We start from the raw sequence: 27825 nt of genomic DNA, 5'->3' as shown, positions 1-27825 counted from the left end.
ATGTAAATCAATGTGCATTTATCATAGACGTCTAAGCCCCCCTTAGGTTAAAGGGGTGATTACCCCCCAAAAAAAAAAAAATTTGTATTTTCAAATTTTACCCCCCCCCCAAAAAAAATAAAAAGCTTCCCTCTATGATATAAAGATTACCCCCCCCCCCAAATTTTTTTGTCAAATTTTTACCCCCCCCCCCCCAATTGAAAAAGCTTGGACGCCCCTGGCATTTATAATGCACTAATGCAAGGACGTCCAAAATATGTTTCAGATTTCTTTGTAGGGACGGAAGAACGGAGGGACAGACATTGAGGCCCAAGTTAATAAAGTAGCTATTTACTAAAGAAAATAAAAAAAAACTCAATTTGTAAATTTATTATATTTGATATCTAATCACGTTTTCTAAAAATGTTCGGATCTAGTGCAGTTCACGGTAAAATGTTCCTGGTAACGACAATCTCCAAAATATATTAAATTTAAAGGGCAGCAGGCTGCTATGTGTTATTACACTGTCAGCTAGCAACTAACCTTAAAGTTATTAGTTTTTTTTAGATAATCGATATTATTTTTACGGTGAACTGCACCAGATCCAAAAGGTTTTCACATCACACAGTTTTACAAGCCATATAAAACAACATTTTAAAGCAAATAAATATTAAATATAAAACAATTTCTAACAATTTAATCTTTGTTGATAATACTATGGGTTTAACATAAATGTGACTAAATAAAATTTCCTTAAAATATGGTAAAGGTTTCGTGATTAAAAAAGTAAAATCTTTTTGTTAATAATATTTAGTAATCTGATAATGTCATTTTCTTTAAACTTTTATGGATTTGTCTTAGATTTAATTGTCGCATAATAAAGTCAATTCTGCAATATTTAAGTTATCATATAAATAATAATAATAAATAACAAAACACAATAAAAAGCAAAATATATATTGAAAACAACCGACCATTTCCCTCATGGTGTCTGTTGAACTCAGAATCCCCCCCCCCTCATATTTTAAGAAGTAAATAAGGGGCTCTTCGAGGCCTATACCTGAAGTGCCTTAAGGGAGGAGGGCTCCTTGTTCGTTAAGACACGAGGGAAATCGCAAAAAAAGCAAAAAAATCACTACAAACAAAACATGTATTTCTATTTATTCTTTAAATTCAGGAACTTCCGAGTCATGAACCCATAGACTGTGGATTATTCCGGTTCTTTTGTTGCCTAAATAAAAACATTTTTTCAGTACGGCTAATTTTTAATAAAATCACGAAACCTATACGTGGTTTTCAGCTGACGTTTGTGGGCAACATATTGTAAAATTGACAACCTCTCCATTTGCCCCCAAAATATTATTTTATATAGATTTAACTTGTTGGTTTTACCTTATACCTGGGTAGAAACTAGCCTTTAAAATTAAGTTAGAATTGAGTTGTGAATATAATTGGAAAACGGGATTTTTTATATCTATAAACACTGGTTCGTTGTCTGAAAAATTATGTGAACTAAAAATTATGATTGGATTGTACAAACCAGCAATGTCTTAACTATTCCGCCAATCTATATAATTAACAAGTTTTACCTGAGCTGACTGCTCTAACACAAGCTGGCTCTGTTCCTAAACAAATTAATATATATATTCATATTTTTTTGGTTCACCTATTTTTTTTGGGGTGGGGGGGTAACTTAGTATTTACTAGTTAAGCACCACAAAATTAGATGAAAAATATAGACTATCTGAAAAAAATCTGTTGTTGGTTACAACTGGTATTATCGAATAGTAATTATCTCATCGTATTATAGACAGCTTTTAGCGGGTATTAAAATATAAAGTATGCAAATGATAACAGTTTTGTTGACCCCGAGGGATTTTTGTACAAAATTGTCTGTAATACGAAGCTATACATGATTTTTCAGCGGATGTTAATCGGTTTCTAAGCCATACTGGAAAAAAATGTTTACCTAATGTAAAATGTGTTTCCGTTCCTTCGTCAGTGAATTCACCAGCAGTTTCTACCTAAAAACAATGGATGTAATATACGTAGATATATTGTCAGAGGAAAATTTGTCTTTTAATTAGGTTGCTAATATGGACCTCGTTTATTGGTCATTAGGAAGGGTAGGAGATGGGGTAACATGGTAGATGGGGGTATCGACATTTTAGCCAGCTTCAACCATCGCTTCATTAGAGTACATGCAAATTTGGTGCAACATCCAAGTAATATAATATCGATGATATTATATCCATCTTGTTATCCGTGGATAGAAAATTTACTAACCATACAATAACTAACTAAATACCCAGTTTGTAACCAGCGGAAATTAATCAGACAAAATCAAACCACATAACCAAGAAGTAAATGTCGTCGTTTAGATTAAACTTACAAAAGTCATTTCTATCTTAATAATGTCTGATGGAAAGCCAGGCATAGTTTACAAAAGTATTAAATAGTAAGTAATGGATGTATTATTATGAACAAACTGAAACATAAATGATGCCTATGTTAATAATCTAAATTGGCAACAAATTTTACCTTGTCAATACATCCACTTATATCCTATATCCATTATTATTACATTGGGAAAACAGTTATATTTATTTGAGGTTAATTCTTCGAATAAAATTTTCTAGACAAAACAAACAAATAAAAATTTGATTTATTGGTTAGATTCTTCAAACTATAAGCTGCATAATAATATAAAAGTCTAGTCATTCGCAAAAACTTTTTCGTACTTTTTTCATAATTCTATTTTAATTGCATGTAAACCCTTAGGTCAAAATAATTAAAAGCTATTCAGGTAATTAAACATAGACGTCTAAGGATGGGATGTACCCATCCATCAAACTTTAAAACCCTTTATTTAGCCAGCTGCGAGAATCACAATGTGTTGCAATATCCAAGTAATAATATATGGGCTTAATCGGGTATATTCCCTTTCGTGGCAACGCCTCTTAAGGGGCGATTCGTCGTATTTTCAAAGTAGCTTTTCCCCTATTTCTAGCCCCTCTGGGGGGCTCTAACCCTGCGGGCCAATTACCTAACCTAATATATAATAACCTATCAAAAGCTTCTGTGAAAATACGATGAAACGCCCCTGAAGAGGCGTTGCCACAAAAGAGACTATACCCATAAAATCTTACCCTAGAACCATTTACCCAAATATCTAGTGTGTCCTTCTCAAGCACCACTCTGAAATAGATAGATAGTTAGATAGAAATAGATAAATAGTAAGATAGAAAGATATCAGGTGTGTCCTTCTCAAGTACGACTCTGAAATAGATAGATAGTAAGATAGAAATAGATAGATAGATAAGATAGAAAGATATCTAGTTCTAGAATCATTTACCCAAATATCTAAAGTGTCCTTCTCAAGTACCACTCTGAAATAGATAGATAATAAGATATAAATAGATAGATAGAAAAATATCTAGTGTCTCCTCCTGAAGTAAAACTCTGAAATAGATAGATAATAAGATAAAAATAGATAGATAGATAAGATAGAAATATATCTAGTTCTAGAATCATTTACCCAAATATCTAAAGTGTCCTTCTCAAGCACCACTCTGAAATAGATAGATAATAAGATAGAAATAGATAGATAATAAGATAGAAATAGATAGATAATAAGATAGAAATAGATAGATAATAAGATAGAAATAGATAGATAATAAGATAGAAATAGATAGATAATAAGATAGAAAGATATCCAAAGTGTCATCCTCAAGTACCAATCTGAAAAAGATAGATAATAAGATAGAAAAAGATAGAAAGATATATATTGTCTCCTTCTAAAGTACCACTCTAAAAATAGATAGATAATTAGATAGAAATAGATAGATAATAAGATAGAAAGATATCCAAAGTGTCATCCTCTAGTACCAATCTGAAATAGATAGATAATAAGATAGAAATAGATAGATAATAAGATATAAATAGATAGATAATAAGATAGAAATAGATAGATAATAAGATAGAAATAGATAGATAATAAGATAGAAATAGATAGATAATAAGATAGAAAGATATCCAAAGTGTCATCCTCAAGTACCAATCTGAAAAAGATAGATAATAAGATAGAAAAAGATAGAAAGATATATATTGTCTCCTTCTAAAGTACCACTCTAAAAATAGATAGATAATTAGATAGAAATAGATAGATAATAAGATAGAAAGATATCCAAAGTGTCATCCTCTAGTACCAATCTGAAATAGATAGATAATAAGATAGAAATAGATAGATAATAAGATATAAATAGATAGATAATAAGATAGAAATAGATAGATAATAAGATAGAAATAGATAGATAATAAGATAGAAATAGATAGATAATAAGATAGAAATAGATAGATAATAAGATAGAAATAGATAGATAATAAGATAGAAAGATATCCAAAGTGTCCTTCTCAAGTACCAATCTGAAATAGATAGATAATAAGATAGAAATAGATAGATAGGAAAATATCTAGTGTCTCCTCCTGAAGTAAAACTCTGAAATAGATAGATAATAAGATAGAAATAGATAGATAGATAAGATAGAAAGATATCTAGTTCTAGAATCATTTACCCAAATATCTAAAGTGTCCTTCTCAAGTACCACTCTGAAATAGATAGATAGTTAGATAGAAACAGAATAGTAAGATAGAAAGATATCAGGTGTGTCCTTCTCAAGTACCAAGCTGAAATAGATAGATAATAAGATAGAAATAAATAGATAATAAGATATAAATAGATAGATAATAAGATAGAAATAGATAGATAATAAGATATAAATAGATAGATAATAAGATAGAAATAGATAGATAATAAGATAGAAATAGATAGATAAAAAGATATAAATAGATAGATAATAAGATAGAAAGATATCCAAAGTGTCATCCTCAAGTACCAATCTGAAATAGATAGATAGATAGAAAGATATATATTGTCTCCTTCTAAAGTACCACTCTAAAAATAGATAGATTGATAGATAGACAGAGATTTTTTTCCAATTACCACTTTGAAACAATATAGGAGTGTATTTTATTGCTTTATAGACAATTAAAGGAAAAAACAAGGATGACAACAACCATAAGTAGCGAAGCGAACAAAAATTATCATTAATTGTCAAACGGACAAGTTATAGAGTTTGTTAGGTGTTCAATAGTCATTGTTCCTACTGCTGCTACGTTAGGTGCGCGACATAGAGTGGGGGTAATACCTTGGGCCAAAACAGGCACAACTTATTAACATGCACAGTTAGGACTTCTAGACAAAAGTCGTGTAATTGAAGGGGTTAGTTGTCTATTTGGTTACCCATTGTACGCTTGATCGTGTTAGATCCCAATCCAAGGACTGACAGACCGATCACCAACAATTTTAGCTGTCCATCTAGAATAGCAGCAGAAAAAATTAATTTTCCCCCCCATAAGATTCGACAATAAAAAGTAAATATAAAAATTGTAGTCCGGTACAATGGATATAGGATATACGTGGATATATTGACAGGGGAAAAATTGTCATTTGGCTTGGACATCATTTATTGGGCAGTTCGTTCATCCAATAGGAGGAAAGGGGAGGGGGTATAAAATGGGCCAACAGGAGGTATAGTTATTTTAGCCAGCTGCGAAATATTTCTGTATCAGAATACATGAAAATCTGATGCAGCATCCAAGTAATGATATATCTATTGTACCTGTACATTACGCCATCAACAGGCAGAATCCAGCTTTTCATTATTTTACTCTGGTTCTCGGTAAACTTTTTATATGGCTGACCGTCAACCTAAAATTATACATCCTATTAAAGAAAGTAGTAAGGTTTTTTTTCCTGAAACTTTTCATTATTTTACTCTGGTTCTCTGTAAACTTTTTATAAGGCTGACCATCAACCTGAAATTATACATCCTATTATATAAAGTAGTAAGAATTTTGTCTGAATTAAAGGGTCTGTGTTACTATTTATCCAATTGGGTTCTTTTTTCTCTTTTTGGTAAGCTTTTCATAGGCCCTGTGAGGATTCTAGGCTATTTCATTTCAAGATTTACGTCATGGGATGGGTATATGCTATATTTCTAGCCTCTCTATCTCTGCCCTTCCGGATTTTTTTTATAAAGAAACACATTAGACAAATCTAAGCTTTTTTGTGTTTGTTAATCAGTGACAGATTGTAGGTATTTTCAATGAGCTCTGTTGAAAAATTGTATGTAACAGTAATGATTAGCTATCAAGCCAAAATGGAATTATTAATAATTGGATCTTATAATGTACTCTAATAAAGTGAATTTGTAGTTGGCTAAAATAATATCTAGGATATAGGCAGACCTATGTATGTGCATTTACAAATTAATATGCGAATTAAACTTACTCTCATCCATGATTTTATTGCATGTATTTCTGAAGGTTTATTTCATATATGTTTGTGTTCTTATAATTGTGTGTGTGTTTGTGTTATGTGTCAAGGATCTAAAGAGATAAGACAATGGCCGATAAATTGATATAAATCCCAAATAATGTTACACATTACCCTTTCTGTACATTACAATTAGTGGATGAGAGCTTTGGAAAGTTTTATAAAAGCCTAAAAGTTTTTAATCCACCGAATAAGAAAACTGTATTATAAAACTTTGGGGACTATTGTGATAAAGAGCCCATTGTCCCCTCCCTCCCTGGTGATTATGTGTGCATATATTTGCAGTTATGTTTCTTGATTCAGATGTTGCCAGATCATACAAAGTTATCATTATATTATTCAAGTTATTACAAAACTTTGGGGACTAGTGTTACAAACATCCCATTGTCCCCTCCCTCCCTAGTTATTATGTGTGCATATATTTGCAGTTATGTTTCTTGATTCAGATGTTGCCAGATCATACAAAGTTATCATTATATTATTCAAGTTATTTTAAAACTTTAGGGACTAGTATTATAAACATCCCATTGTCCCCTCCCTTCCTGGTTATGTGTGCATATATTTGCAGTTATGTTTCTTGATTCAGATGTTGCCAGATCATACAAAGTTATCATTATTATTCATATTATTATAAAACTTTGGGGACTAGTGTAATAAACAGTTCATTCCCCCCCCCCCCTCCCTGGTTATATGTGCATATATTTGCAGTTATGTTTCTTGATTCAGATGTTGCCAGATCATACAAAGTTATCGTTATATTATTCATATTATTATAAAACTTTGGGGACTAGTGTAATAAACAGTTCATTCCCCCCCCCCCCCTCCCTGGTTATATGTGCATATATTTGCAGTTATGTTTCTTGATTCAGATGTTGCCAGATCATACAAAGTTATCATTATATTATTCAAGTTATTTTAAAACTTTGGGGACTAGTGTAATAAACAGTTCATTGTCCCCTCCCAACCTGGTTGTTATGTGTGCATATATTTGCAGTTATGTTTCTTGATTCAGATGTTGCCAGATCATACAAAGTTATCATTATATTATTTAAGTTATTTTAAAACTTTGGGGACTATAATAATAAAGAGCCCATTGTCCCCTCCCTTCCTGGTGTTATATGTGCATATATTTGCAGTTATGTTTCTTGATTCAAATGTTGCCAGATCATACAAAGTTATCATTATATTATTCATATTATCATAAAACCTCGGGGACTAGTGTAATAAACATCCCATTGTCCCCTCCCTTCCTGGTGTTATATGTGCATATATTTGCAGTTATGTTTCTTGATTCAGATGTTGCCAGATCATACAAAGTTATCATCATATTAGTACAGTACGACCTCTAACAAAGTGAAACTTGTAGCTGGCTAAAATAACGATCTTCCGACCTTTAACCACATCCTCTACCCAGTTATATTTCTTGATTCAGATGTTGCCAGAGATCATACAAAGTTATCATCTTATTATTACAGAACGACCTGTGAAATAAAATAAGGCCAATAACACAAAACTTTGAAAAAAATAATAAAATAACAATATTCCCATATTGAAATTAGAGTATTTTATAGATTTACTAGCGGCTACGCCCCTAGAGGCCTCTAGGGGCACTTTAGGAATAGAAGTTGAATAAAAAAAATCTTTTAAAATTTTGATTAAAAAAAACAGCTTGAAAAATTCTGTTTTTTTTTTATGGGCGAATTCTCTTTAAAGGGTGGTGGCACCCTCCCCAAAAATACTTAAAAACCAACCCGGGCACTATGAGAAGCTATCCCGTTAAGGAGAACCCGATCGGTTCAGCGGTTAGCGAGATCCTTTGGTACAGACAGACAAACATCATTTTACTTTATTATAAGGTAAGCTAATAAATTGTTAAATTTTTCATATGATTTTAAACGAAAGACACATAGACAGAAACTAAGCGTTACAATTTTTTGTGTGGAAAAAATCATTACAATTTTAAAAAATCTGAATTATTTTCTTTTACGACGCGATACTAAGGTTTCAAATGGAAATGATGATATCAATGTAACCAATATCTTCACAATGATTTGTAAAATAAATTTTTCATTTTAATGTCCACGGAATGCTGTCTGTAATACGTGTGATAAAATTGTTATAATAATCTTTTTTTTCGCATCACCCTTTTAATGCGAAAATATGAGTTTGTGTGCATGTTTGTGTGTGTGTGTGTGTTTATGTGTGAGTATGTGTGTGTGTGTGTGTGTGTGTGTTTTGGGTGTGTGTTTATGCGGGCCAAACTTTGATTGCTTAATATACTATGGAGAGAGGTATTTATTTGTTACAAGGGTATCAACCAGGGAGGGAGGGGACAATGGGCTGTTTATCACACTAGTCCCCAAAGTTTTATAATAACATCTTAAGTTGCATAAAACACTTTGGTAAATTTGATTGGTTTGTTCATTAAGCTGAGTGTGTTTAAAATTTTCAACTACTAATTTTACGCTACGACAGATGTAATTTTGTGTATCAACATTGGATATGTACATCAATTTATCAACCATTGTCTTATCCCTTTAGATTCTTGGTATGCAACATTAAATATACGGGTGTTCTTAAGCTACTTATTATCTGCAAAGGACATCTAAAACTAATTGAAAGTAATAAGCAGTAATTTGTCAAAGATAAAGAAATGTACAGTAAGGCCTTGTAACCGATCTATATCTGCTGGATTAGAACCGGTTCTCAACAATACTGAAAAATCATGTATAGCATCGTATTAGAGACAAATATCATGATATCAAAATAGAAATACCAGTTTTGTAGGCCCTCGTCAAAATACGATGCGATAGATAACTATTATGAAATTGAGTTTAAGATGAAGATATATTTTTATTGCAAATCTATTGATGATATTAGTAGCAATATGTATTCTCGTATGCATTCGAATCCGGTGGATAGGAACCGGTTCTCATCCATACGAAAAAACTATGTCTAGCATCGAATTATATCCAGCTTTTTACGAATATAAAAATGTACAATCATAAGATTAAAACTAGCCCCGAGGTGCCGAAGGCACCGGCTAAAAAAACTAGTTTTAATCTTATAATTGTACATTCTATACGATGCGAGAAATAACTATTATATTATTTAATTTTGAGAAAGATTATCAAAGTCAGAATGTGTTGATTTAATTCACCTTTAAAAAATATTGTAAGGGTCAAATTTAACAGAAATTATGAAGGGGAGAGATAAGAAACATCCCTTTTTTAATGTCAGGGGGACGTCAACAACCTAAGAGAACTTTCATATATGCTTCTGCTTGCAAATTCAGGATAAATACAGGGAGGGAGGGGATATTGGGCTGTTTATTAAACTAGTCCTCAAAGTTTTATAATAACCTTCATATAAGTTCATTAATTCAGCGTTCAAACGTTTCTACCACTAAGTGCATTCTACAAAAGGTTTAGTTTTGTGTATCATCATTGGAAATGTACATCAATTTACCATTGTCTTATCCCTGGTTGCAAATAAATGGTAAATATTATAAGTGTATTGATAATTGAATCTGCCCACAGCATCTATTCTAATTGTTCACACAGTATTCCCCTGACAAAGTGGTAATTTTGTGTATCATGAATGTTACCTCAAGAGTGTCCCCCCACAGCATCTATTCTAATTGTACACACAGTATTCCCCTGACCAAGGGGTAATTTTGTGTAACATCAATGTTACCTCTAAAGTGTATTGATAATTGAAGCCTCCCACAGCATCTATTCTAATTGTACACACAGTATTCCCCTGACCAAGGGGTAATTTTGTGTAACATCAATGTTACCTCTAAAGTGTATTGATAATTGAAGCCTCCCACAGCATCTATTCTAATTGTACACACAGTATTCCCCTGACCAAGGGGTAATTTTGTGTAACATCAATGTTACCTCTAAAGTGTATTGATAATTGAAGCCTCCCACAGCATCTATTCTAATTGTACACACAGTATTCCCCTGACCAAGGGGTAATTTTGTGTATCATCAATGTTACCTCTAAAGTGTATTGATAATTGAAGCCTCCCACAGCATCTATTCTAATTGTACACACAGTATTCCCCTGACCAAGGGGTAATTTTGTGTATCATCAATGTTACCTCTAAAGTGTATTGATAATTGAAGCCTCCCACAGCATCTATTCTAATTGTACACACAGTATTCCCCTGACCAAGGGGTAATTTTGTGTATCATCAATGTTACCTCTAAAGTGTATTGATAATTGAAGCCTCCCACAGCATCTATTCTAATTGTACACACAGTATTCCCCTGACCAAGGGGTAATTTTGTGTATCATCAATGTTACCTCTAAAGTGTATTGATAATTGAAGCCTCCCACAGCATCTATTCTAATTGTACACACAGTATTCCCCTGACCAAGGGGTAATTTTGTGTATCATCAATGTTACCTCTAAAGTGTATTGATAATTGAAGCCTCCCACAGCATCTATTCTAATTGTACACACAGCATTCCCCTGACCTAGGTTGAAAGTTTCTGCCCCCACAAGTTTAAACATCCAATCACGCCTCATCTTTTCCTCACTAAAAATATGATAATTGATATTTTATTACTTGGATGCTGCACACGATTTTTTAAAACTCTAGTAAAGTGATACTGCACAGCTGGTTAAAATAAGGATACCCCACATCCACCCCCTTTACCCTGTCGACTTCTTTTCTACAGGATAAACGAACTGACCAAAAAAAAATGTCCATGTTAACTTAAATTAACAAAAAAAAATTCTGTGATAATCTGTTTACTATTTTAACATGGTATTAATTTTAACCAAATTGAAAGGTTTTTTGAACTTCATGCATTTTTAAAGTAATACTTTTACATATTGACGTTTAATCAAACACTTAAGGCTAAAAACCCTTGTTTTATCCAATACATGTATAAGTAAAGATGTTCAATTCAGATAACTACCTGGCCCAAGTGCTAGATACCCTTTTCGTCTGCTAGCAAAGTACTGCTGTATTTATATTTTCGACACTTTTATCTGATTTCGAAGACCAAATACAGGGTCCCCACCCTGTGAACAGAGTATATATGGCTCATTACCCCTCTGCTCATTTATTTTTATTTCATTAATAATGAAATTAACTGAAAATAAAGTAAAAACTTACTCATTTATCCATAGGACTCTTTTACCAGTTGTAGTTCCATGTTCAAACTAAAATTAAAACAACAATAAGAATAATTTAGAATAATCCTTATATTAAAGTCTGTTTGTACTAAAGGATTTTGCTTACCGCTGAAATGGTATGGTTCTCCTTTACATAGGTTCAGCGAAGGTTTATAACTATATTAAGGAAGGGTCCAACCACCCTCCCAACATAAATTGCTCTAATAAAAGATTTACTCCAGTTTTTTTCATTTTAAAAATTAAAATTGAAAATGGTCTAGGGTTGACTTCCTCCACCCCTCCAACTTCTACCTATATGCCTCTAAAGGCAAAACGGGAATTATTATATAATTACCTGTATCAAATGGTCTCCGTCTGGCAAATGAACTTCCCACATGGCAACCAAATCTTTCCAAATGTTCAAGTTTACATAATATACAACTTTTTTCTTTCATAAAAGACTTTCAAAGTTTTAAACGCGTGAATGTCACAAAAATTAAAGATTTATGAGTTGTCATAAAAAATACCGGTATGGGTACTAGAGCTTCTTCTCTTTTTTAGGTTGCTTACATGGACATCACTTATTGGTCAGTTTATTCATCCAGTAGGAGGGGAGAGGATGTAGTAAAGAGGGTTGTAAGAGGGTGGGAGGGTATTTATTTTAGTATAACAAAATCCATTGGAATGTTTGATATTTGTGTAAACTATTCCTGGTTTTCCATCAGACATTTTAAAGCTAAAAATGTTTTCCTAAAAGTCTAAAATATTCCTTTTCTATCTAATACATAAGAACATTATTTTCTTTCTGAAATAAAAAAAAATATGATGTTTGTTTGTCTGGCTTTATCTGGGTCAGACCTATTGCTTTAATATGTAAAAAGTATAAGTAGCTCAATAAATATGGAGTCTAGATTATTTATACCCTCGCCGGACTATTATTGTTTAAAAAGTGTACACATTTTGTTAAAGACCTTTTTAATAAAATTAAAATCAGTTTTGTTTGGGGATAACAAAACTGATTTAAAGTTTTTAATTTTTCATTTTAATATCTGCGGAAAGCTGTCTCTATAATACCGTGCAATACAAAAATATACTTTCCATTTTTCTCATAAAACGTATGTCTATATAAAGCCAAATAACTATGGTTGGATTTAAATCATAAATGGATCAAAATAAAAAGTTAGGAAAGTGTGGGCTCAATGTCAGAGATAAAAAGGCAAAAGACAATGGCGGATAAATTGTTAAACATTCCCAATGTTATAGATTAATGTATGTAGATCATTATTATTGGTTGTAACGTTTGGATGCTCAACTCAATGGATCAACCATTACCAATTTATTAAAAGTTCTCAAAGGTATAAAGCCAACGAATAAGAAAATGTTATTATAAAACCTTGGAGACTAGTGTAATAAACAGCCCAATGTCCCCTCCCTCCCTGGCTTAATGTTCTTGTTATGACTGGCTTTTACGACGAGAAAACCCACTTTTAGACCCATAAAACTTACTTCTAGGGTAATTGATTGAAACTCTTATTATTTTGGTAGTTTCCCAAATAATGGTAATCAAATAAAGAAACCTCTTTCCTTTCCCAATTTAAAATAGAAAGAAATAAAGGGGATGGGGTAGTTTTTCGGGTGTTTGCGTTTTACCTTATATATATTGGGTAAAGGGTAGCCTCTAAAAAGTTAGGCACCGCAGATATAGGCCACGCAAGGTAAGGGCACCTCGCAGGGGTTATTCATAAAAAAAACTACCCTGCTTATTTTTATTTTTAAAAATAAGTGATAGGGGTTTCTTGCATTTTGAGGGAAAGGGCTTATTTTTTTTACAATTATCGAGACTATATATATTACATAAAAATGTATTTTTATTAGTGTAGCTAACCTATAAGTAAGGTATTTTTGATCAAACAAATATTAACAACTTTTAATATGATTCCCATAAATTTAAATTATAAATTTTCTAAATCTAAAAAGTAAAAACCTTCAAAGTTTATTTGAAGATAACATGATTTTTAATTGTAAAATATTTCTTACAATTAAATTATAACACATCTAACTATATATTGAAAATTTATAATGCTTTTTTGACTAATATTGTTTAGGTTTTGTTGCTCTACATATAATGCTCTTTCACGTTTTAAACTATTTTATTTTATTGTAACTTAACAGTTTAACTATAGATACTAATTAAACTATTTAATATATTGGTTGTCAAGTAAAAATGATTTAACCACTGCACTGGTATATACACAAAAGTATATAAACATTGTCAGTATAAAGAGACAGATAGGGATATTATAATAGTTATGGATATATTATTGCTTGAATGTTTCACCAGATTTTTGTGTATTCTGATAAAGTGATGCTAGCAGCTGGCTAGAATAATTATACCCCCCATTCCCTCCCCTCCTACTGGATGAGCTAACTAACCAATATATAAGTTTAGTATTGGCAAGTTAAATTGACGACAATTTTCCCCTGTCAATATATCCATGTAGATAGTATATCCATTTTGATAGTGAGTGTTATTGTACCTGCTTTTCAAATATACAACTTTCCTTTCTCCCTCCATAATAATGGATATAGGATATACGTGGATATATTAACATGGAAAAAGTGTTGTCAATTTAGCTTGCTAATATGGTCCTCATTTATTGGTCAGTTTGTTCTTCCAGTAAGGTGAGAGGGTTGGAAGGGTGGTATCGTTATTTTAGCCAGCTGTGAGTATTATTATCTGAGTACATAAAAATCAGGTGCAACATCCAAGTAATAATATATTGATTGTCATAATAGTAATGGTCCTTTTTGCGCTAAAAATAAAACTTTCATATTACCAAGAAAGAGGGAATAATTATTAATATTAAAATTAACTTCAATATAAAAATAGAGGGGGAAGGGGTTAAATAACTATGTATATGTTTTCACCTAGTGGACCCTGTGCCAAATTTCAATTAGGTCTTAGAATATAAGCCAATAATGTGGGACATATTAACACAGCCAAGTTGCTACAAAGAAGAAAAGGGCAATTTGCTAGCAGACAAAAAACTGGATATAATACATGCTCGACATAATTTTTTCGTATGACTGAGAACCGGTTCTAATCCACCGAATATTATTCGGTTTTGAATGAAAACGAGAAAACAATATTTAACAAGAATATCAAGGCCCACTAATTCAGTAATTTTTAACAAAACTGGTATTACTTCTATGATTTTAATTTTAATATTTGTAGAAAATTGTCTATAATACGATGCTTTACATAGTTTTTCAGCAACCAGTTGTAATCCAGCGGATATTAATCATTAAACGTAATGTATAATTCCTTTATCCCTGAGAACCAATAATGATCAGACAGGTTGAAGCCTAATTTTTCTCTTATTGTGCAAACAAATGGACCAATTAGATATAATAATATCTAAGGGATATAAAGGGATAAGACAATGGCTGATAAATTGATGTACATTCACATATTTACACCTTCTATAGATTTCAATTAGTAATTGAAACGTTTGCACACTCAACTAAATGATTAAACAATCAAAATTCAATAAAATTCCCCAAAGTTGTTTAGCCAACGTTATTATAAAAATTTTGGGGATTAGTGTAATAAACAATCCATTGGCCCCTCCCTCCCTGAATAGTAACTAATATATGATATTGAAAAATTGACGTTTTTGGCAATTATATTTGACGGGGTAACATATTGAACATTACGTGTTTGTTTGTTTGTTTTTTTTCTGTAAAAAAGAAAAGTAACCAGGGATCTAAAGGGATAAGACAATGGTCATTAATTTAATATACATTCCCAATGATGAAACACAAAATTACCCATCTGTATATTAAAATTAATGGTTGAAACGTTTGAACATTCAAGTTAATGAATAAACCAATCAAAATTCAATAAAAGTCCCCAAAGTTGTAGAGCCAACGAATAAGAAAACGTTATAATAAAACTTTGGTGACTAGCCCTTAGTCCCCTCTCTCTCTCTGTGGAAAAAGAACCTTTTTTATTTTCTTTTAGCATTCTTCAGACATTGAAAGAAATGATATGAAAGCCAGGAATAATCATCTATTGCGCCGCATTATAGACAGCTTTCTGCGATTATTGTAATGAAAAGATTTAAACCAGTTTTGTTAGCTCCGAGGGACTGAAGGCCAGTACAAAAAAAACTAGTATTCATTTTATGATTTTTATTTCAATATTCGTTGAAAATTGTCTATAGTACGATGCGATACATGATTTTGACGTGGTAACATATTGAAACATTACGTGTTTGTTTGTTTGTTTTTCTGGGAAAAGAAAAGTACCTACTTTTTATTCTTTTAGCATTCAGACATTCAGAGATATTATATAAAAGCAAGGAATATTTATCTATCACATCGTATTAAAGACAGCTTTCCGCTTTTATCAAAATTGGAAAAAAGATTATTAAAGTAAAAAAAAACATTGGCTCCATGAGCCTGACAAAACCAGCATTAAACAAAAATTTTTTAATATTCGTGGAAAATTGCATGTCATCACCATCATCAGGCGCGTCTCTCTTTTGGACTCTGTAGTCCAGAGAATACGGTTACCCTGTTCCTCCATGATGTCCTGTCCTTGGCATGATTTTCAGCTTCTCCCCATGTTAATTCTAAGTTAAAGAGGTCTTTTTCAGTGCTCTGCCTCCAGGTCATTTTTGGTCGTCCCTGTTTACGTTTACCAGTGGTAGGGTTCCATTTTAAGCACTTTTTTGGAATCCTGCTATGTTCCATTCTGAGCACATGTCCTAGCCATCTTAGTCTTTTATATTTCACTTCTGCTTCAATACTATTGCACTTGGTCTTGGCATACAGTTCAATGTTTGATATTTTGTTTGGCCAAAATATTTAGCAAATTCTTCTTAGGCAGCTATTATGAAATGCATTAAGTTGTTTTGTTTCAGTTTTTACAGTTCTCCAGCATTCAGCCCCGTAAAGAAGAACTGATTTCACATTACTATTGTAAAGTCTGATTTTTGTTTTCAGAGCAAGTTCCTTTGAATTCCAAACCTTGTGTAGGCTGTTGAAAGCAACCCTAGCTTTATCAATCTTGTTTTTAATATCAGCTTTTGAGCCATCTTCACTGCTGATAACACTCCCCAGATAGGTGAATTTGTTACTTTGTTTCAATTGTTCACCATTTATTGTTATACTTTGATCAGGGTTTGTAGGTATATTCATAATTTCGGTCTTCTTGACATTAACAAAGAGCCCGACTTGTCCTGCATATTTGACTAGTCTATCTGTCTTAGCTTGTAGATGTTTCTGTTTCTGAAATCAGTGCCAGGTCATCAGCAAAGTCCAGATCTTCTATGTGTCCTAGTATGCCCAGCTGGAGACCACGTTTTTTGTCCTCGGTGGTTCTCTTCATCACCCAGTCAATGACCAATATAAATAGAATAGGTGATAAAATGCATCCCTGTCTAACTCCAGTGCTTATTTTGAAAAAATCAGATGTCTTATTGTTTCCAACTGAAACACAGGCTTGGAAGTTGTCATAAAATTTAGGTATCATAATTATCATCTTTTCAGGTATACCATAACTTCTTAGTATTTTCCAGAGTGTTAGTCTGTGTATGGAGTCAAAAGCCTTAGAGAAATCAACAAAATTTACATTAATTGGCTTGTTAAATTCAACACATTGTTCAATAATCGTCCTAAGTGTGAAAATTTGGTCAACACAGCCCCTTCCAGCACGGAATCCAGCATGTTCTTCTCTTAGTTTATTGTCAATTTTCTCATCAATTCTGTTTAAAATAACTTTACATAGGACCTTGCTTGGGATAGAAAGCAGCATAATTCCTCTCCAATTATCACAGTTGTTCAAATCTCCCTTCTTAGGTAGTTTTATGATTATTCCTTTAGACCAGTCCATTGGTATCTTTTCTTGCCTCCAAATTTTATCAAAGAGATCAGTTAGAGTCCTAGCAGAAAGATCTATGTCTGCCTTAAGCATTTCGGCAGTTATCAAGTCAGGTCCTGGTGCTTTGTCATTCTTTAGACTATGTATAGCAGCTTTAACTTCTTGAATAGTTGGTGGTCTTATATCTATGTCTATTTCATGTCCTAGTTCTGGTTCAGCAGTAATTTCTGAAAATTGCATGTAATAAGATGGTACATGATTTTTCAGTATGAACAGTTCTAATCCTAAGGATGTTGATCTGTGTTGATGCCATAAACCTTGCTTAGATGAACTTATTATTTTTTAAGATCAAATATAATCTAAAACTGATAATTTAATAATAATTTAATTTCTCTAAGAATAGAAGTCATTACAAAATATAGTTTTTTAAGTTAGAATTTGATACAATTTGACTTTCTCACAGCGTTTAACGTACTTTCTTTATATATATATCTCTATATAAATACGCTCTAGGAGATCCATATTCCAATGGAAAGGGATCGACAGATTATGGCCTCATACCATACCTAGACTTGTATCTAAAAATAAAATAGCCTAAAACCCTCCCAAGACTTATGTGAAAATTTACTAAAATGAAGATATCAATCGCTTCAACAGTAATCTTAAGCTACAGACAAAAATGATTATTAACATTGTAATTGTTATCTTCTTTTACTTGGATAGTTGCATTTTAGACTAGAAATTTCTTCAAATTTTTTTTTTAAAGTTTGAATTTACTAAAAATTTAATTTTTTCAAAGCGTTTAAATTAACTTCTATAAATATCTCTTTAAATACTGTTGTCATCCTTGTAAAGTATGAGATTCTTGTTCATTGTTATGTGTGTTCTTGAAGGAAGGGGACATTGGGCTGTTATTACACAAGTCCCCAAATTTTTATTATTCGTTGGCTTAACAACTTTCAGGACTTAATTGAATTTTGATGGTTGGTTCATTAAGTTAAGTGTCCAAACGTTTCAACCCCAGATTGTATTCTACAGAAGTGGTAAATCTGTGTATCATCATTTGGGATGTAAACTAATTTATCTGCCATTGTCTTATCCCTTTAGATCCCTGATGTTTGTTAGTAGATGGTGATTCACCCGCATACAATCTTTAATCTTTCCCATTTGGACATTAGATTCTTTAAACATCTTGCAGTTTATAATTAAACTAGTCTCTGGTTTTATTATAACATTTTATTATTCATTATCTATAGTGACTTTTATTGAATTTTGATTGGTTGGATCATTAAGTAGAGTGTTCACACTATAAAACTATTTTAATTACAGAGTGAGTGGGTAATTTTGTATATCATCATGTTATAGACCATATTTCTTCCCAATTAGATCCCTGCGTGAATGTCTAATACAAAAAAAACGAACATACCACAGTTATAGAAAAGCTTTCGATTTTAAAAACTTGCCAGAATTTTTGTGAATTGGGTCTTTGGTTTATCTGCAAAATTCATATTTAATGTGTGACTATGATGAATTATGAATATATGTATATTATCAGGGAACTAAAGAGATACGCCAATGGCCGATAAAGCATCAATTATGATACACAGAATTACCCCTTCAGTGACTATGATGAATTAAATATATGTATATTATGCCAGGGAGGGAGAGGACAATGGGTTGTTTATTACACTATTCCCCAAAGTCTTATAATAATGTCTTATATCTTAGCTTTACAACTCTTGGGACTTTTCTTAACATTTGATTGGTTGGTTCATTTAGTTGAGTGTTCAAACGTTTCAACCACTAACTGTAATCTACATTAGGGGTAAATTTGAAGAATCATCATTGGGTATTGTACATCAATTTATCGGCCATTGTCTTGTCCTTTATATCCCTGGTATGGTATACTATATAACATCTGCAAACATCTTGCAAATTATTTAAAATAGAGGTTAGTTGCAAATTTTTCTTTTAGAAGTGTTATTTATAGGTATAAACGTATTAAATATGACATAACTTTAAACACTTCATATATAGCTAGCGGCTACGCCCCTAGAGGCATCTAGGGGGCACTTGAGGAGGAGAGAGTCAAATATAATAACCCAATTTCTTATTGTAAATTTTAAAAGAAAAAGTAAAAAAAAATTTTTAGGGGACGAATTTATTTTTTGTTTTTGGAGGGGGAACCTCCCCCCTCATTTCTATTTTGATTAAAAAAATTAAATTTTGTTAGGGGGGGGGGAGAGGAATTTTCATTTTTTGGGGGGGTTGGGGGTGTCCCACCTCCTAAAAAATAGTTATAAACCTTCCCGGGACCTGTGAGAAGCTACCCTGTTAAGGAGAACCCGATCGGTTCAGCGGTTAGCGAGATCCTTCGGAACAGACACACAGATACACACACAGACAAACAAACATCCTGTTACTTTACTATAAGGATTGTAAAAATGAGGTTAAAAACGAATTAAAACTATAGAATATAAATATATTTCATTATATGATTTATAATATTAGAGCTACAATGTAAAGGAGAATCGTAACTGTTATCAATATCCTTTGGTACAGACAGACAGACAAACACAAAGACATATATCTTGTTACTTTTTATAAGAACTAGCGGCTACGCCCCTAGAGGCCTCTAGTGGCACTAGTACCCTCCCCCGAAATAGTTATAAACCTTCCCGGGACTTATGAGAAGCTACCCTGTTAAGGAGAACCCGATCGGTTCAGCGGTTAGCGAGATCCTTCGGTACAGACACACAGACAGACTGACGTATGAGGGGATGTACAGACAGACCGGAATACGAGTATAGAGTAGCTTCGATACAATTAAATATCAATAATATAACAAAGGTATTTCTAAAAAAATACAATATTTATTAAGCAATTAAACTGGTTAGAATAGGCAGATTAATGGGATTATTATTATAGGATATATTTAAATATGATATCAATTAAAGGCTTGGACGTCTCGTTTTCTGTACAGGACAGAAAACCACGTGCACAGGAATATGGGACTAAGACTGTCGACAACCTAGCATATAGGTATACAGTCTACCAAGTGTAAGCTGGTGGAGAGATGTTCTCACAAGGCCTACATAAAATCAACTAGTCCCTCAACACAGCAGGATGGAGTATAGTGGCGGTTACAAGTGGAGGTCTGACTCAGCCAGAGAAGTATAGGAATGTGGACAGGGATGGAGATGCATAAACTTGAATGGAGAATACCACACTCGCCTCCTTCTGAGGGAATATGAAATATTCCCTCACAGTTGACCTGCACGCCTGCTTCTGCGGGTTGCTGTTGTACTCGCAGGTTCTTCGATTGCGGCCATAGCCCTCTTTACGATATCAACAGGATTGGGTTCTGAGGGAGTAGGATCTTCTGGAGCTGCTGGAAGCTCTGGAGCAACAGCATTCTGGAGGGCCAACACGCCCTCGCAGGGAGCAGTGGCCACTGGGTCTTCAGAGACAGCGCCAGCCTGCGGATTAACAGGCAGATCAATTCCAGATGGAAAGAGCTCACTGATTTGAGCATCGAGCTCTGTGTCACTGTTTTCCTCTGCAGGATCAAGGACCTCGGGATTGCCTTCTCTATCGGTGGGCCTGTACTCATCAGAGCACTCAGAACCGCCATAGTGGGAAATCAGCTCAACTCCATCATCATCTGGCCGGGGTACGTCCTCAGCGGGAAGGGATGCCTCTATGGTCGCCACATTCTGCCCAGGTACATTTATAATATTACAACGAGTATTAATATATTTAATTACCCTGTCAGAGTTTTGGTCCAACAATCGACTAGTGGCCTCAATAACAGTGGTCATTCGTGATTTTAACTCGACGGTCGAGTCCTCAGAGACAGTGCGAATTTTTTCGCGCAGAGTTTTGCGGTTCCGCAGTAATTCTGCGGAAATTTCAATAAGGCGCTTGCCATGTTGTATATATGCTTTCTCAACAAATGAAGCATTGCTAGCAACTTTAGATTCCAGGCTTCTCTGGAAGGGGAGAAGAGCTTCTTCTATTGCTTCTTTTACGGTGGAGGATAGGACTTTTTTCCATTCCTCAGCAGTCACCCAAAAAGCTTTAGGCTCAATTTTGCTTTCTGCTAATGTCTCTTTCTTTTTAGGGGGTAATGGAGGCGGTTGAGTTTCCACCTTAGCCTTCTTGGCTGCTGGGCCACCGCTGCCTGTTGGTGTTGGCGGACGTTTTTCTACCGCTTTTGGGGCTGATTTTACGGCGACTACCTCTAGTTCAGGTGAGGCACTACGTTTTGGTGGCGATTCCACCCGATTTTTTTGCGGTTCCCCTCCCCTAGGTATCATATTTTGTTCCATTAGAGGCCTGGCCCTAGGCCTGGCTTTATCGGGATATTCGTTGGCCTCTAAATTTTTAGCCTGCCGCAATTTTTCTTGCAATTCAAGGAGTTCCTTTGGAACATCTTTTCCCGCGGTGCGATAGACGTGGATCGATTTTGAGACACACTGAAGTTCACTGAGGTTTTCAGGGTTGCGTGGCGGTTTTACTCGAGGCTGGGTATGATACCTGTTCTCGTCAGGTTCATAGTAGGCTTCCTCAGGGCCGCCCTGGGGATAGCCATGATTGCTGTCGTAATAATAGTCCTCTTCATTGTAGAAGGGTGCCTCTTCATATCCTCGACGGTATGAAGGGTGACCGGCCCCATGGGAGTGGTGGAAACCCCTTGAAAAATTCCGCCTGGGATATCCTAAAATAAAAATAATAAACTTAAAATTAAGGGTCATTAATTCCTTATACCGAATAAGGAAATATTTTTTACAAAGACGACTTTTAGGGACGACAATCTTATAGGTATATATGTCTGTTTACAGGTCGTCCGTTTTTTGGAGATTAGTTTTCCCCATTATTTGTAAAATCCCGTAATTCGTGTGTTTCACTCGTATCTCCTGCTTTGTACGTGTGAATTTTGGTGCAGGCTAATATATAGATGATAAAAACGACGCATAATAACGACCCTATTCCTGTAAGGATGGCTGCTACTACAAGCACTATATGATACCAAGTACTAGATAGAAAATCAACCACCTTATGATACGTTTGAATAAACCAGGAGTCGGTTATTTTTACTTCAAAATTATTGGAGTCCGCGGCAAGTTGGCTGAGGTATAATTCCTCGGCACTTTCTGAGAAATTAGTTTTTGCTAGGCTTTGCCAAGAATGATAAAGAAATAGGCTAATCGGTTTATCCATAAGATATTGGTTTACATTTAATATTTGCATACCCTGCCCTTGATTCCCAAGGAATTTTCCTTGGTACAAATGTAGGAAAATTGGATTTTCGGAACATTTAGTCGGAGTTAAATGGGTGGTGTTAACCAATCTGCGTGAAAACGGTGATATCCCCATAGTCTTATTATTGATTGAAACCGAGAAATGATCCACAAAACAGGGTAAATTTTCTCCCAGAGAAACATTGATTTTAAGGTTATCGCACTGTATTACCAGATCCAGTTCACCGAGCGCCCTAACTAATTTTTTACGATGGGTCTGAATACTACTTTTAGACAGAAAGTGGTTCTGTAAACAGCGAGTTTCGGGGGCGATTAATTTACTATATTGTTGGTAGGAATAAAAAATCTCTAGTGGTAACATGTCATCTTTTTCCTTAGCGTTTAAAAGTGGGAAATATGGTTTTACAGAGTTTGTGAACCATACCATTAAGTTATCAATATTAGTTTTGTAATAAGATAATTCAGGAATTAGATTTTCAAAATGTTTTTTATCTTTAAGTTCTAACGCTAGCGTAATTTGGGGATCGATCACTAGATATTTTTGGTCACCCTGTTCTCCTTCAAATGTAAACAATGAAATATTAAAGATGTCTACCGTTCGCCAAGGAGAAGTGAATTTTTGTGCGTTATCAGATTTATCATCCGAGATAATTCTATCGTAGCCTATTCTAAGATTGTGATCTAGACAATTGTTTCCCACCCAGTGACTGCCCAGGTAACAGCCCGCTTTTGTTTGTAATAATTCAACAGGTTCAGCCTGGACCCCTATTTGTTTTTCCTCAAATGTCCCAGGGATAAAAATGCCGTTAATGGTTACGCCGTGTCCCTCGCAGGCGGGGTCGATGCCATTAAGGAGGTCGTTAGGGTAAGTAAGCGTCCCGTTTACCAGGAAACGCGTGTATGACATCTGGTGTTCATACACTGAGACTGATTTTCCTTCAAAGTTAAATATTTTAGTTTTGGACATGGTGTAACAGTCTTCATAAGTTACGAGGCTCGGTATCTCCACAAGTGCTGGAGCAGCGAGGTGGATGTGGCTATATCTGCCACAATACCAGTAATGAGTACTGGTTCGGAGGTGACAACGAATTCCAGGTATAATTTTTCTTTCAACCTTTTGAAGTAGGTGAAATTGTTTTTGTTCAATATTGGTAATATTAAGAAACGCAGCGCATTCAGAGATTTTCAAACGCGGGTTTTCGTTTGCTACACATTGAGTCGCATCTATTTGTATTATTTCGGACGCATTTGATTTTGCCAAAATAATAAAAAGCCCCAAGAATCCCAAAATAAATTTACCTCGAGCTCCTGGTGCCTTTGCCAAATGATGCTGCATTTTATTTTTATGCCTCTTGTTTTTCTCTGAAATATGTTAATTAGTTAGTTTTAACATATATATATTTTTTTTTTTTGTTTATTTTCATTATTATACATACGTAGATTAAGCTATATACATTTGCCACCTTTGTTTTATATAATTATACATTTTATATACATTTTATTTCTTCCTTTTAATTGGGTTATGCAGTCCGATTTGGACATGTATGCGGTTATCCCACCCTTGTGACCTAGTTTTTCTTTCTTCTTCTAATATATATTTGGGTACTATGCTTTGTTTGTTAACATTAATAACCTTTTCAGGGCTGGATTGTTTGGGTCGTTGTGCAAAGAAAGAAGCCTCGGACGGGACAGTTTCTTCTAAGAAACTATTTTCGACGTGGATGTTAGGACCGGATGACCGATCTGCGCCAGGGGGTTCTTGGTCTTTGGGCTGTGGCTCAAATGGTGAGTTTTTTTCCATTATATCCCCTCCCCCATCACAATCCACCTCCCCTTGGGGTACGTCCTGGCTAATTTCAGGGTTTTCTTCGATAAATTCATCACTATCGTTATCTAGGTAGGTAAAATCGTCGTTTTCTATACCTTTATTATCGTTTATTTCGGTTTGTCCGGTATTATCTATGGTCAATGTTATTTCCTCAGACGGGACAATTTCCTCGATTGGAAAGACGTTAAAGGAAAGTGTTTCCCCCAATAATTCTACTTTAGAATCTATTTTTCGTATTTTATCTCTACTAACAACTTGGTTAGTTTTTATTGGATTTGACCCAAAGGGACTGAGTTCAAAAAGGGCCTCTGAGAATTTCTTTGTTACAATAAAAGGACCCCCATAGAAAGATTGCAATTTTTTACTGACCCCTATCTTGACTAGGTTAAAAAAAGCAAAGCATACGTCGTTAACGAAAATGGGAGATGAAGCCTTTCTAGATTTATTTTGAAACTCTAAATAGATTTTAGATTTTTTGGAAACCTGTGCAATAATTTCTTCCAAATTTTTTAGGTAGTTTAAGTAAGACCTGCAATCAATGTCTTGCCTGTTCTGCAGGATTGGTGAAAAGAAATCAAGATTAAGAGTTGGTTGTCTGCCGAACATAAGGTAATATGGCGTATACCCCGTTCTTCTAGACGTACTAGAGTTAATTACAAAAGTGGTCAAAGCTAATTTTCTTGCCCAGTCTTTACTTTCGAATCGGTCATCAGATCTTAGACCTGCATAAATGCTTTGATTATGCCTTTCACATGGGTTACTATTAGGGTTTCTTGGGGGAATAAGTTTAGTTTCGATACCTAATTCATCCATAACTTTTTTGAAAACTTCCCCAGTAAAATTTGTTCCCCTGTCACTCCTCAATGACCGAAATAAGCCGTAGGTGGGTACCACCTGTTCAAGGATAACTTTCACTGTGCTTTCCACGGTGGCATCTTTGATGGGGTGGGCGATTATGTACCTAGAGAATAGGTCAACTAGGATAAATATGTAGCGGACATGTTGTCCTTGAAAGTAGTTAGGGGTTAAAGGACCGATAAGGTCTACCGATACCTGGCCAAAAATCTCGTGACTAATGGCTGAATGGGTGATGGGTTGTTTATGTTTAGGTACCTGTCCTATTTTTCTTAGGCAGGTGATACAATTTTTAATGCGTGATTCAACAAACTTATTAATTCCTATAAGGAAGAATCTTTCATTTATCTTGCGTATTGTTTCGTTAACCCCCTTGTGACCTATAATATTATTATGTGCTAATTCAAAAACTTTATTATATAATCCAATGGGTACGACGGGTCTTTCAATGAATGTTCCATTGCTAAGAGGTTGTCTAAATATTAGAAGTCCTTCCATAACGTATAAATGTTCTATTAATTTAAAAAGGACCTCTTTCCGGCCGGTTAGTTCTGCTCTTTCAAAACTCGACAACTTCTTTTTTTCGAATATCCACCTACGAATGTCAGATAATACTTGATCTTTTTGTGTTTCAGATTGCCAGACATTGTGCACACCGACTTCCGACGCCGCATGTAACTCAAAAATCTGGTCTTGGTAGGGGCAATCCTGTTCATAAGGATCCAAGGTAAATGAACTAGTACATTTTTCACAGTCTGTTTCCTTATGTTCTTTGCATAAAAATTGCCCTCTAGATAGATTGTCGGCATTGCAATGGTCCCTACCCTTCCTATGAATTACTGTAAAGTCAAAACTTTGGATAAAGAAAATCCATCTCAGAGTTACACCATTTATTGTTCCTTTTTGCCATTTTTTGTAATGAACTAAGGAAATCGAATCTGTACGTACAATGAAGTTTCTAAATCTTAAATAATGAAGAAAGGTTTTAAGAACAAATACTAGGCATGCTAATTCGCCTTTATAACTTGGATAATTTTTCTCTGCCCCGTTACATTTTTTGGAACATATTCCAATAATTCTTTCTTCACCCCCCTGTTTTTGGCTGAGAATTCCAGCGAAATAACTTGTAGAAAAATCTACATCTACTATAAAGGGGTTTGGGTTATCCCACTGGGGATAGCCTTTACTTATAGAATAAGAGAACATATTTATAAAATTTTCCCAATCTTTTGATAGGGAATTGGTCCATTCGATAACTTTATCGTTTCTGTGTTCATCTAGGGTACAAGAGTTTTTTGCATAGGATGGGAAATAGGCCCTATAATAATTGGAGAAGCCCAGGAAACGCTGGAGTTCCTTGCCTGTCCTGGGCCTGCTCCAATTTTTAATCTGTTCTAAATATGCGGGGTTCATTTTAAGTCCTTGGGAACTGACTATATGACCTAAATATGTACATTCAGATGTGAAAAATTTACATTTGGCTAGATTTAACTTAAGTTTTGCTATTTTTAGGACTCCGAAGAGTTTTCTGAGATGCTTCAGATGTTCCTCAACATTCTTTGAGAATATAATAAGATCATCAAGGTAAGAAATTATAAATTCGTACAAGCCAGGGATAAGGGTTAGGACTCTGTCCATCAAATGGCAGAAAACACTTGGCGCGTTACACAGTCCGAACGGCAGTTTCTTGAAAAGATACTGCCGGTTAAGGGCTGTGAACGCTGTCAAGTGTTTACTTTCCTCCGAAATGGCTAGCGCATGGAAGGCGCTAGTCAAATCGAGGGTGCTAAATACATTGCCAGTGCCTAATTTTTCTAAATTACTAGAAATCAAGGGAAGGGGCCAGTTAATTTTTCGTGTTACACTATTAAGCGCACGAAAATCGATTACGAACCTAAGTTTACCTTCCCCCCCAGCCGTTGGTTTTTTCTTTACCGCAAAGATCGGGGAGGACCACTCGCTGTAGCCCTCCTCAATGACGCCCCCCCTTAACCAGTTTTCAATTTGTTCTTTTAATTTGGCTTCGTACAATGGGTTTAATTGAATGTTTCTAGCCTTAGTAGGTTTAGCCCCGGGGATCAAGTCTATTTTATACTGTAAGAGATTGCAGTTACCGATATCGGCATCGTCAACCGAAAATATATCGAAATGATCAAGGCATAATTTTACTACCTTTTCCTTCATCCCTGGGTTATTTTTGATAAGATCGCTATTTTCTAAGTCTAATTTTTCTTTAATGAATTTAATTCTTTTAAGAAGTGTAGTTCCTGACAATTCATTTATTTGATTAATATTTTTATTGCAGGAATTTGGGGAATCCGATTCAAATTCAAAACAATATCCAACTTTAACGTTATTCAATAAGGTAATATTTTTTCCTGCTAAATTAACAAAATTTACCCAACATTCTCCCTTCTCATTTACATTATAAATACCCTCCATAAGCATCAAACCGTTATGGCTTGTCATTTTAGAATTATT

At 34.2% G+C, this 27825-nt stretch overlaps 1 protein-coding gene and 1 long non-coding RNA gene across 2 annotated transcripts; one reads left to right on the top strand and one right to left on the bottom strand.

The window, feature by feature from the left end:
* Positions 1–354: 354 nt before the first annotated feature.
* LOC145312671 (fas apoptotic inhibitory molecule 1) lies at positions 355–11916 on the bottom strand. The gene is made up of 8 exons (XM_080151931.1): positions 11866–11916; positions 11512–11558; positions 10794–10926; positions 5661–5749; positions 3129–3177; positions 1949–2003; positions 1569–1604; positions 355–1210 (listed from the first exon to the last, which is right to left on the bottom strand). Exons 1-8 carry the CDS (start codon positions 11905–11907, stop codon positions 1140–1142), a joined length of 522 nt encoding a protein of 173 aa, XP_080008057.1. The 5' UTR covers positions 11908–11916; the 3' UTR covers positions 355–1139.
* A 9478-nt stretch (positions 11917–21394) lies between these two features.
* LOC145333402 (uncharacterized) lies at positions 21395–27421 on the top strand. Its single transcript, XR_013884495.1, has 6 exons — positions 21395–21649; positions 23619–23756; positions 24303–24446; positions 25003–25098; positions 25980–26071; positions 26857–27421. It is a non-coding gene; the product is annotated as an uncharacterized LOC145333402 (long non-coding RNA).
* Positions 27422–27825: the final 404 nt, after the last annotated feature.

The sequence above is a fragment of the Acartia tonsa genome, chromosome 2 (genome assembly GCF_053477335.1).
Source record: "Acartia tonsa isolate MP-2025a chromosome 2, ASM5347733v1, whole genome shotgun sequence".
Lineage (NCBI taxonomy): Eukaryota > Metazoa > Arthropoda > Copepoda > Calanoida > Acartiidae > Acartia > Acartia tonsa.
The sequence above is the reverse complement of the archived record's forward strand: the minus strand, read 5'-3'. Positions and strand labels throughout refer to the sequence as shown.